The sequence below is a fragment of the Podarcis filfolensis genome (genome assembly GCF_964270895.1).
Source record: "Podarcis filfolensis genome assembly, chromosome: 12".
In the NCBI taxonomy this organism is placed as follows: domain Eukaryota; kingdom Metazoa; phylum Chordata; class Lepidosauria; order Squamata; family Lacertidae; genus Podarcis; species Podarcis filfolensis.
The window spans coordinates 29,921,468-29,934,396 of NC_139614.1; the positions used below are offsets into that span (position 1 = coordinate 29,921,468).

The window sequence follows — 12,929 nt, forward strand, 5'->3', positions numbered from 1 at the left end:
TGGGAACTAGTTTCTTGTTATGGCTGAACCATCCCAATAAGTCACAGCATTCATTTGCTAGATACATCTACAACAAAGTGTTATGGAATTTTATTTGTTTTTAGTAATAATGAGAAGGTTAACTTGTAAGGGGAATGTTGCAGCCTGAGGCTGCACATCTAAGCATAAATACTTGGAAGTGAGTTACAACTGAAATCTATTGTTCTTAATTCATTCAAGTCATAATAAGCCTGGAATGCAGGGCTGTCAAATACTGTTTTATCTCTAGAGCAGGGAAGCCGGAAAGTCTCCAAATCTACCCAAGGAGATGACCCAATGGCTTGGTCGAAAAGCCTGCAGTATGTTTTGAACAGCTTGCTTTTTGGTTTTCAGAGACTCATTAATTATTTATTTAGTTTTATGGAACAGCAGCACAATCCTATGAGAAGCATTGTTGGGAAATAAGCAGCTAAAATGGGTGGCACAACTCCTGGCCCAGCAGCAAGAAGTGAGTTGTCACCGTATGACTATGACAGTTTGGTGGCCAGAGACTTTTTAGTACCAAATGGACATGGCAAGACCACTAGAAGTAGTTTTAAATCCAAATGACCTCACCCCATAGGCTCACCAAGTTTCAAAGGCATGAGCAGCCAGAAAACAAACCAAGCCTTGGAGAAACAAGCCATGGTGTGTATTTTTGTGGGGACAACTTCTGATTCACTCATGGTTTGCTATGTATGAACTGGTCAGAAACTAGGATTTTCCCATTCATCTGGGAGTTTCCTGTAGTCATCTGGAAACATATAACAGCTCTCTTACAAGTCTGCTTCCAGACACTTCAGTCAGTACTGGCTCAACACAGAAATTGCTCTTATTCTCCTGGGCACCTTCAAGTGGTTTCCATTACAATTCCAAGATACCCAGTTAACACTGTTTACAGAATGGAGACAAAGCACTGCAGCACTTATTCAAACACAATTCTGTTGCTATATACTCTATCATGCTAACCTAGGATAGCGCATCTGCATCGGAATGTGTCTTGGCATGGCTCAATTACAGTTGTGGGTAATAATTGCCACCACCATAGCAGCCACATTTGCACTCAACTGCTCTAGAATGCAAAACTGAGTGGAATTAAAGAGCGTTAATGGTGGAACCTAGAGAGGCCAACTCACTCAAGTAACACTCTGTGACAGGGATGGGAATCCCTTTTCAGCCAGAGGGTGGCACTTCCTCAAGGACAACCTTCCAGAGACCAGTAGTGGCCAGTAGTGGCTGTGACAACAAGCAAAAGGAGGTGTAGCCAGAGGCAGGTGCAGCAACAGACGTGAGATACATTTTAGCTGTGCAAAGACCAGAGGTTTCTACGCACCCACAGCTCTCAGTCTAAGTAAGAAAGAGGTATTATCACTGTTCAGGTGCCAGGCAACAGCACTCAAGGAGGACACAGAGCAAGGCCAAAGAGGGCATGGCTTGGGGAGAGTCCCATGGACCAGACAGAGAAGTCTGGAAGTCTGGATTTGGCTTCCAGGCTTGAAGTTCCCCACCCTTGTTCTATGACATTAGGCCACCAGAGCGGCAGTGATATTGGTATAACTAATCTTTTATGCCTGTGCGTGTTTATGCATGTGGCCAAACCAATTCTACTCTCAGGGCAGCCAGTTTGTTTGCTGCCATAGCTATAGGCTCCGTTTCTGTAGGATGAAGTGTAATTCCACCCAGCCTCACTGGCTGCAAGAGCTGGGTATTGGGTTACAACCATATTGCGTTGGAAACAAACAGTAACAGAGGTGAGATAATCCAAAAGATCCCCCTCCACAAAAGAAAAGGTTATTATGTCATCACATACACTTTTTAAAAAACTTTTTATAGACTTTACTTTTATAGAATGTTTTAGATTTAAACAGAAAATGGGTCAAAACAACTGCATGCATATAAAATCATTCCAGAGAACAAACAATGGCTCTGCTTTGCACATGACCTTCGGGAGAGCCATAGTTCAGTGGAAGTTTAGTGACAGAAGCTCCCAGTTCCCAGAATCTCTTGATCCAGGATCTCAGGAAGTTGGGCTTCCAAGCCCTTGGAATACATGACCTTGCTACAATCTGTATTGTGTCTACCCACTTCTGAAGTTTAGTGATTATTTTGAAAAGTTCCACCTTGAACCGAAAAGTCAGATACACCTGATGAAAGAGTTGAACCATCTTTTAATTCACAATAAAAGCACTGCATGGAAGAGTACAAAGAATTTGAACACACATGTGTTTTACACAGGAATTTTCAGATCTCAGGTGAAACGAAACTCTCTCCAACTGTGTCAAGATCACGAGATATTCTCCACCTTGAGTATTGGGTCCTAAGAACAAAGACGTGTTGAGCATCCCCATAATTTTTAATCAAGTGCAGGCCTGTCAAGGAGTTTACCAGCTCTTCCAAGACGTAGAGCCTTTTGAAGACTCATTTATAGCCTGGCGAATATAATTATTTCCATTTTTGCCAACTTGTGATTGAACATTTCTCTCCCTTGCCATCCCATACTTCCTGCCCTAAACCCTTCTACTCACAGTGACAGATCCCTAGGGACAAATCTAGTTTTAGCCCTCAGATGCATGCAGATAGAAGAACACATAAAAGAATGATCAGACATGAGATATTGCCAAAGAATGTTTTCTGAGATACACATTTTACCTTCATGGATGTTTTCTGCTCTTTATTATGGTTCTTTGAAGCTTTCTTAGATGCTTTCTTTGCAGTTATTCATAGAGTATAGCTGAATTATATGGTCCCTTTACCTTTGCTGTAGTCACTAATTTACAAAAGGTGACAGGCAGACCACATAAACACACAATACACTAAGAAAGCTCCTAAGCTCAACCGAAATCAGTAGAAGCCACACAAGAGAATGATGTAGCTTGAAACTGCACGTTCCATGTTCCATTTCTCATGTAAACATTCAGACTGATTTCCATCTCCTTCACTTATAAGGTTCCATTGGCTTCTGTGTTGCCAACAGACTGACCATCAAACACTCTGTAGTCTATCAAATAGATGTATCCTTATTTGCACATAGTTAATATGTGGTAAACCATAGTTAATATGCCTATCATGCCTGCTTTGTTCCTCTCTGTTAACATGCAGAAAATGCAAAGTGAGATCCTTGGTTTAGTGCTGTGCCCAAATCAGGCACAATGGTTTGTTTTGGTGAAACAAACCATTATCACTAAGCTATGAACAATCCTTTCTGCAGATTGTGGTTTGTATGGAAAATCATAATCGACCATTTCATAGGTTTATCTTGAGCTATGAATAGCTTATTTCTTGTGTTAAGATTATGTTTTAAAATCCTTTCCAAAAATCTATAAGAAGATTCTTTTTCAAGGGAAATAAAGTGATTTGTAATGTTTATGTCAGAGCAAGGGCATCACCTATTGCCAAAATAAAATAAGAGACAGTCGTACCTTGGTTTTCGAACAGAATACGTTCCAGAAGTCTGTTCGACTTCCTAAATGTGAAACAATAGCGGAAGCCACATCGAATGCTCAGCTTCCAAAAAAAGTTCAAAAACCAGAACACTCACTTTCGGGTTTTGATCGTTTGGGAGCCGAAACGTATGCGTACCAAGGCGTTTGACAACCAAGGTATGACTGTACTCACCATAGTGTCATTTAGCTGAGATTTACCAATCTCACAGGCTCCTCTAAACAAATGTAAATGTAGAAATAATTTACATTGCAGAGGAATTGTCAGTTGCAGAATAGCTGCCCCAAAGCCCCTCCCACTTGTCACTCTGCTACAGAACACCTCCAATATGTCACAACACTCCAGTACCCAATTGTTAATAATTGGAACTCATTAGCCCAATAAAGATCTGCTGCAGGGACAGTTTAATAGTATAGGTTTATTTCATTTTATTAATACCTGCCCCAACAAAGAAATACACTCCAGTGTAGCTCACAACAAGCAACACAATAAAAAAAGACAATCAAAATATTAACACAAATACCTTCATTGTAACACTTTTGTGTGTTTTAAATGGAGCCCCAATAAAAATATATACTGTGAAACTTACTTCGATGTAAATTATTACAGGAATCATAAAATAATCATACAATAAAAAAGAAATGCTGAATATAAAAGTATGTCCTGCTGCCTGCCTTTTATTTAATGCAAAGCATTTTGAAATACTAGCTTATGTTTTGTACTGGACGTTACATCTATTTTTAAGTATATTTTAGATTATACTGCAAAGTGGTTTTTAACAGAGTAAAACGGGACAACAGTAGTGGCAATATTGCTTTTGGACTAGTCAAAATATAATGGCTAATGTAAAATAAAGAACAAAAACGAACAGTACAACATACAACCTAGATGATCAGGGATTGAGACCCCCTTGCCATCAAATTTGCAAGAGACATAAATTCTAACAGCCTCATTTAAACTGTTTATTCCTTCCTCTAGAAATAATTATTCATATCCTAGAATATGATCACAATCTAGTTCTTCTGCTGATATGCATGCAACATCATACAGAATTTAGTGCAAATTAGATTTTCTAAGCTATCACTCAAGTTAATTAATAGAAAGTCATCTCTCATTTACCATTAAATAAATCTCTAATTCATTAAAAACAATGTCTGGTCCCTTCTGTGACATCTGATTAAACACGGCCACAGAACTGAACATGCAAGGACACTATTTTCCAGTTTCAAAAGGAGTATCACATTTAATTAGCTTTTATTGCACACATACAAATATACGGCACACCTAGATCTGTCAAACTTTATAACATAGTTTTCTCAAGAAAAAAACACATAGACACTAAGGAAACATTTAACATTTGTTAGTGTAACACAGACGCAAAGCAGTGGATCCAGAATAAGTTCCCCTAACATAAATGGAACCTAAGGCATGACTAGCATCCCAGTGATTTTGATGGGAATTAAGTGTATCTAATGTAATCTAGAAGATGCATCCCACAGAGGAACTTTCCCCAGCCTGATAACCTCCAGACAGCATGGCTGAAAGTCAGGGCTGATAGGAATCATAGTCAAAACCACCTGGGTGGTACTAGGTTGGGGAAGGCAGTCACAGAATATTAATTTTAAAAATGTGTATCATGTTTTTAAATAACCATGTTGCACATTCCTTTTGAAATACTTGCTTTTGGCACAGAACAAATGTATCCTCTTCCACTCAATCCCTGGTAAAAAGAAAATAAATGAACCTTGCACACAATAATTATTCATATACACTACAATAGTGAGCACAGGGAAGTTCAGCTAAACTTTAGTAGGAATAAGACCTGTGAACTGAATATGTGGGTCAGAGGATACCTCATATAGTTAAACGTGTAACTATTTGATCTTTTCCAATACTCCAACCCATCAATTTTACATTTGACCCATATAAATTATAGGATCAGTGGTAAACTTTTGTGTGTGTGTGTGTGTGTATGCATAAACACATACCCAGATTTCACTCTCTAGTGGGTACAGAGGTTTGCAATGGAAAAGCTGATCAAGATATAAACCAGAAACATATGTGCTGATGAAAACAAGCAGCAAATGAAAAACTGCTGAGTCCCAAGGAAATATAGTATGAAAACCCCCAAAACTACACCAGCAGCCCATTCTGAGCTGTGGATGCAGACAATTCTGTATTTCATAAAAGGGGTAAAATAGAATCTGGCACTGTTCAACGTTTCTACAAAGTTGTGCCTAATGTTAGAGAACTTAAAGGCTGTTCTCCCAAAATGAGCCAGTTTATTCACTATCATGTACTTCTTACCCGTTTATTAAATCAAAGTGCTCTTGTAATATGCAATGTCTTCCTTTGAAAAGGCAAGCCCTGAACTAATGTCAACACCTAGATAGCTTATCTGGAATTAAAAGGAACTCTGCTCAAGGAGTTCAAGCTGAAGATTATAATGGAATTGCCAGGTTTGGCACAGGTACTTTCAAACTCTGTAAGGGACATCACAGTGGATGGAAAATGTCAATGCTTAACCAGACAATGACTCAGATTGTGTCACAAAGTAGTTGAGCTACGTAGCACACAACGCCTCGGTATTTTACATCAAGTGATCAAGGTACATTTGATTCAACAACTACGATTCGCACAGCACAGAATTTTCAAGCGTAAAATCGTACCAAAATCTTGTTAGGTTGTCATTGACATCATAGGAGAGCAACGGTCTGGCAAAGTCATTGCATGCGTCTTGCGCTGCCAGGACATGTGGTGCAAGCGTGAAAGGTACATCACTGAGAAGTTCCAGCATAGAAGGTTGGCTTTCCACGTTCTGATTTTTCTCTGTCCCCATCTCAGGCAACTTTGGTTGATTCTCTGAATTTGTCTAAGGAAACAGAAGAGAGAAAAAGAGAGAAAATGGATATTATGAATGCTGCACTTGTTCACAGTGGCCTTCTTGCGCGGCGTCGTTGTGAACTGGCTTGAATAAAATTGAAACAGTCAATTCATGCCATGATGTGGCCCCAAGCGAAGCCAAAGCCGTAATCGCAGGTGACAAACGAAGTGCCTCCTGTGAATTTTGTGCTCTGGGAAGACAGGGAACATTTGTGTGCGAGGATGGTAACACAGTGTCTACTTCGGCACTGCTGTTAAATGAACATCTCTCTTTAAAAACGCAGCTGCACAAAGCCATTACTTTAACCAGATAGTGATCTAAAGAGACAAGCGTTATTCTAGAGGTTCCAGTATTCATTTACATGACTCAATCCTGTATCAGCAACTCTTAAATCAGATTACAGGGGCCTTTCCACACAAGCAGCTTACTAGACTATAAATGTGTGTGTTTGTTTCTCTTTGGTGTACGTTGCCTACACGCAAGATTGTCCTGCGTTTCTCAAGAGCAAAAAACATTAACATTTTGCAGCTGGATAATCTGATGCTTTCCCCAGACAGTGCATTTATTGCTATTGTGATTAATAAGCAGGGGGAAAGTGGCCTGAAGGAGGAAAGGTCACAAGGCCTCTGTTGTTAGTAGTTTTCCCTGAACAATAAGAGCAACTGTGCATGCTGGATCAGAGCACCGGTCTACTTTCCCCTGTAAGAGAAAACATGCTGTCAGGCATGATGTCCTTGTTTAACGGCATAAGAGAGAAATAAAATCCCTAGAGTCTTGTTTTGTTTGCTAAAACTACACCCCAGGGAACACCTGCTTGCAGCTTAATTGTTGCACAAATGTAGGACTTCAAATAATGACCCATATTAATATAGCATGTGAGGGGAAATATGTTTAAAGTTAACTGCACTCATTTGAAAAAAAAGCTGGAGAAAGGAAGGTAACTTCATATGTTGTCCTGTCCCATTCATTCCTTTTCCTTACAAGTGGAATGAAATGGATTTGGAAGAAATGCCATGCTGACAACAATAGAAGTTATTCTTTTATACAGCAGCGCTGCAAGCAGTAATGAATGATTTACAAAAATGCTGTTCTGAATCTTTAGCAGACAAAAGAGAGGTTAAGCTCTTGTTTTCAAATGGCTAAACACCCTAATTATGACAATTTGCAATGTATTGTTTCATTCCATCTTGCTTTTACAGGCACCCTGCTTCTCCTCTTCTGGTGTTGGGTTCCACACCTAGTTCATTTGACTAAACAAGGATTAACATTTCAGTGTTGTGGGCAATGTATTCAAGAACCACAGCTAATATCTCTGAAAGCCATGGCGTTTGAGAAACCCAACTCTTTTATAAAAGCAGGAAATGAACTTACCAGAAAATTCTATGGTTACCAAGTTAAGGCACTGTGCTCTTACATCTCAGACAGAAGAAAATGCAAGCTAAACTTAAGTAGGGGAAAACATCTGCTTCTATGTGCATCTTCTCAATCCATTAGGTTTTCTGAGGGGCCTTGTTTGGTAGACCACCACTATCAGGCTGGCCATGTCTGTGAAAAGGGTAGCAGGGCCGAATCTTTTCCCCTTAATCACTCAGTAGCATCATGAAAGCATCAAAGACTGTGTTTCATAAACGCTATGGAGCAGTATTTAAATGTATCAATGTGCTGGGTTTTATGAATTTATAACCATTTTAATGTCATTTTACTGTGCTTAGTTGTATTTTGTAGTGAATGAGGCCCATCCTAGGACCATCCACTATGGAGAGACATAAATAAACACTCTACCCTACACATATGCAATCTAGCCTGAATGTGATGTAAAATGCATTAACTATAAGATTCAGAAGCCTGAAATTGCCATGACCTAGAATTGTATATACACCTCCACTACCAATTCTGCATTGTAAGGCACTCATTTTTTCCATATCTCAATTTCCTTCTGTTTTGCTTTCGAATTTGGTCCTTTTCTGACATCTTTTTAAATCATCCTATTAAAGGAAAAGTGCTTCTCTCCTTTTTAGTAACAAATCCCTCTTCATTCTCTCAACTGCATTGCTGCAATATGAGGAAATGGTAAGGCAACAGCAACAACCCAGTTGCGTGAACTTCTTTTCCTCCTTGCAAGAGTTTGCTTTATAAAACCATCAAGAAGCAAAGCTCATTGGAAAGTAGGAGAGGGGGGAGGGTCTCAAAACCCATTGACCTGCTTCCTTGGTTTTCAAACATCAGATGGCTCTAATTAACTGTTTCCGCTTCAGTCTGTGCAAACCTTGCACATTCTAGGAAGAAGCATATTGCTTTTCCCCATCTCTTAATAAGCACATGAGCTGTCATGTGCAATCAAAAGTACATCACCAAATATATCTTCTTCCCATATTATGCTATGTTTTCCCTATGAGAGTAACCTGCAGAAACCATGCCATGAAATAAAACAGTATAGCAGAAAAATGGCTCTTAAGAGATGGGCAATAAAAATTTCAGGAGTTCTGTAGTTGAAAATTTAACAGCTTCAAATGATAAATAAACAACAAACAAACAAATAATAAGAGAGATATGGAGACTTTGTGAAGTTAATGATACTTCTATTTGGTCTTTTAGTTTATCTCTCTTCAGATTACATCATTCTATTTAAATTTGAACAGTTATGAATGCTCAATCAAATATATTCTAAAAGAAATATTGTGTAGGAAGTTCCATATAAATAAAGGATTTTAGGTATACAATTCCATTAAAAAGTATATTTTTAATGCATATTGCATGGTAAACATGTGTGGATTCTTATGTAGGGCAAAGAAGCTGTGTTAACTGCCCCAACGAGATTTAAAACCATGGGTTGTATCCAATCACGCTCCTCCAAAGATAGAAGGCTCTTTGAGCTAGCAGATTTTTCTGTGAATAGAAAGGGGGGTGATTTCCACAAGTTCTCCTTCTTTCCTGAAGCCCACACCACCCCAGCTGTCAGGAGCAGACTGTGGGGTGGTGGAAGCAAGAGGGGACTACGGAAGGAAGAGGGGAACAAGCAAAAATCATTTCCCCTCTTTCCCCTCAGGGAAGTCTCTGCCAGATCAGGGAGCCTTCTGTGAATAAAGGGACACAACTGGATGCATGTATCATTTAGAAACTACTACCTAGCACACTGTTTCATGTATTTAACTCTCAAAGAAGTTAACAAGTCTGAAAAGGTTATGTGGATAACCTTAGGGGACTTCATGCTGGCATTGGGATGGGCCAAAGGCAAAAATGAGTGGAGCAATTAATGTCATTACACACACACACACACCTCCCTGTGCCATCCAGGTAAGCAAAAAGCATTTTGACAGCTCAAGCACACATGCCAGCCAGGCAAAACCATTCAAAGAGGGTTGCCGAGCAAGAAAAGTTTGGGAGTGGCCTAGGAAAAGTCCCAAGGGCCTGATATGAGTGTCCTGGAAGCCACATTTTGCTCCCAGCCTGAGGTTCCCCATCCTAGAGATATCTAGGAAGCTTGGATCTTTCTGGAGAGTTCTGCACCCATTGCAGCTGTCTGAAAGCCACTGCTATCTTTCTAGAAAAAGAGGTTCCAGAACTCACCATGGACGCCTCCCTTGTTCTCTTATAATGGCAATGGCACCCACCTGGGAGGTGCTGGAACTCAGTTCCGGTGAGTTCCAGTTGAAAAAAGAAGCCCTGCTGCAAACCCTACTCCTCCAAATACGTCATAAAGATCCAGGTAAACTGCAATCTACAATGAACTCTACCAATGTTTAAAGAAGAAACAAGAACAACAAAGCACTTAAGCAGGCTTCCAAATCCTGGCCAATTAAGTTTGCCACGGGGGTACTGAATTACACACATTAAAAAAAACAATGGACAAAATGTGTTATAACTGGATAGTTTAAAACCAGATTTCTTTTTAAACAAAGTGTGGCACCTACACATCAGTACTAGGCTGACTAAAAAGGTATTGTTTTGTATATAAGATCTTATCAAGTTAGGTTAACCTTTACTTCTCAACCATAGCAATTAACTAAGCTTTTCCATGCCTAGCTTCGGACAAACAACATTGGTGACAAGAGCAAGGGCGGTATCTGTCAATCCCAAGATGTTATGCCAACTCTAACAGTACTAAGTATGGAAGCATGGGACAGCACCTTATCAATCCTGTTAACTTGCCAAGCTGGTTTCAACACGCATATCACAACAAAACAGTGCTGCACAAAGTGAAGGTTATAAAAATGGCTTAAGCTTCCATGCTTGTCTCTTTCCAGCACATACAGTAATTTACAGCAGTGTGTTTGGAGGATTTGTTATTCTACCTTAGACATGCTGATTCTGCATAACATTCACCTTTACCCAGCTTGTCCCATTGCAAAGTGTGGGGCATTCAAAACATATTCTTCAACAGTTGGCTACACAAAATGCTGTCAGGTATACCATCATCACAATTTCCAAGTAAAGTGGACTGTCAATTCAAATAATTTTGAAGAGCGTCTTTAACATTTTACATTAGAAATTCAGGGACCATATATAGGCTGCAATGACAGCTGACGGTAAACATTTATTTACAAAAACAGGTGCTTTTCTTGTTCAGCAATGTTCACCCATTATCTAAATGCTGTATGTTCACAATTCAAAGAGATGTTCACAATTCAAAGAGATGAGTAATAGTACAATATCCTACAATGGAAAGCTTGAGCTTGCAGACAGAACTTCAGTGGCAAATGTTAATAACACAGGACACATCAGCCAAGACTCCATTATTTCTGAGTTTTAACAAATTATATTTGGAAAGGGCAGTCAGCAGAACAAAGCAGCTACAGCAGAGGGTTTAGATCATGGGTGGGCAAACTAAGGCCCAGGGGCCGGATCTGGCCCAATCGCCTTCTAAATCCGGCCCACGGATGGTCTGGGAATCAGCGTGTTTTTACATGAGGAGAATGTGTGCTTTTATTTAAAACACATCTCTGGGTTATTTGTGGGGCATAGGAATTCGTTCATTCCCCCCCCCCCCAAAAATATAGTCCAGCCCCCCACAAGGTCTGAGGAACAGTGGAGCAGCCCCCTGCTGAAAAAGTTTGCTGGCCCCTGGTTTAGATGGAAAACCCAGGTTCAAATCCTTTCCAGTCAATGAAGCCCACTGGAACAGGGCTGGTGCGGTGGGTGACTGTACTCTGAACTAGACTGCCGTGAATGTTCCCCAAACTCATGAATCCTGCAATCAGTTTCAAGAGCTGAAGGCAGACCTTGATCAGCAGCTAGGAAATATAACTTTGCTGACAAAGCCAGGGCAAAAGGAGTATCTCTCCCTAGCCAATCAGGAAGTCGCATAATGTCAGCCAATCACGGAGGGAAATAATGCACTGTGCCATAACACACACAATCCTGGCCCTAGCCTCAATAGTCCTTAGTATAAATCTCTGTTCATCTAACATACCCTGGTCTGGTTCACATGTCACAATAAGCTGCATGATGGCTTACAATGAGCAAGCATGTTGGTACCTTCCTTGTCTCCTGAGAGTAAATGAACCAGAGCACTGATTTAGTATCACATGCAAACCAACGCTTATGGTTTCTTTCTATCCAAGCAAACCAGGAGAGGAAGCCAAATCAGCACGCTTTGCTCAATCATGGTAAGCCATAGTTCAGCTTACCATTATGCACAAACCAAGTCACACACATGTCTTCAGCTGAAATCACAGAGAGATTTCAGAGCTTGCTAGAATGACCTTGCTCCCCCCCCCCCATGCAGTGAATGTATGAGGTTAATGTGAACAAGGTTAGCAGCATGCATGGATCTACTTGGGTTAAGTACAGCATCTTGTTTCCACGGCAGCCAACCAGATTGTCCTTGGAAGCCTACAATAGCCTCATCCTATTGTCGAACCCAGAAGTAGCCACTGACAGCCTGAACCACTTGCAGTCATTGATAGGCTTGTCCTACTTCTGGGTGGATAAAGATGACCACTTTACCATATATTCTACCACACACCTGCCTCTTACTGACTGACTAACAAGGAGGAGCAATTTTTATAGCTGTTCCTTTTTGAAAGAAGAGAAGGAACAGTTAAAAATAAAATGTGGATGTCCTTGAGAAGATTTAATTTGAATTGAGATGAATCATGAGAATGGCTGTTCTTTTGGGAATTATGAAGTACAGTCAGCATCCTGTGGGGATGTACAAGGTGTTCCTATAGAGTATAGAGGGACATCAGTGCCAGGCTGAGGGAGAAATTCTGCACTGGTCTGTAGTAGTTTTCCTTTATTTTCTCAAATCAGACACAAAGGCTGCAAATCCTAAATTGCCTGAGAAATTTCAGGCTAAATACATGAGTATTCTTCAGAACAACTCATTAAACAGCTGAGGTGAGAAGCCACTACTATGAAAAGGTACTGGTTTTTGGCTGTTCCTCATTTTCAGATTTTGCACAAATGTCTTAACAGGGTTTGTAAAATGAAGCTTATAGGAACATGACACTAAAGAACATACTTGAGGGTGGTCATGAAACCTCTCTCTAAGTTATCTCAAGACAAAAGCATATATAAGAACTCATCTACATCTATTGTACAACTCTGAATTGCCCTTCTAATCTCTTTTAAAGAGTTCTGGTAG

At 40.1% G+C, this 12,929-nt stretch overlaps 1 protein-coding gene across 8 annotated transcripts in view; it reads right to left on the reverse strand.

Annotated features, from left to right (window-relative positions):
• Positions 1-3,857: 3,857 nt before the first annotated feature.
• Positions 3,858-12,929, reverse strand: part of UMAD1 (UBAP1-MVB12-associated (UMA) domain containing 1) — a 40,599-nt gene continuing 31,527 nt past the window's right edge. For 4 of the 8 annotated variants that reach the window (XR_014540347.1, XR_014540348.1, XR_014540349.1 and 1 more), the window contains exons 5-6: positions 5,230-6,331; positions 3,858-4,757 (exon numbers count right to left, since the gene is read on the reverse strand). Coding sequence is in view for 4 of the 8 variants with exons in the window: in XM_083578961.1 (XP_083435087.1) it covers positions 6,086-6,331 (246 nt within the window). In the remaining 4 variants the exon portion in view is untranslated. Of the gene's footprint in view, positions 6,332-12,929 lie in introns of all 8 variants that reach the window. The other 4 variants (XM_083578961.1, XM_083578959.1, XM_083578960.1 and 1 more) reach the window with 1 other exon arrangement.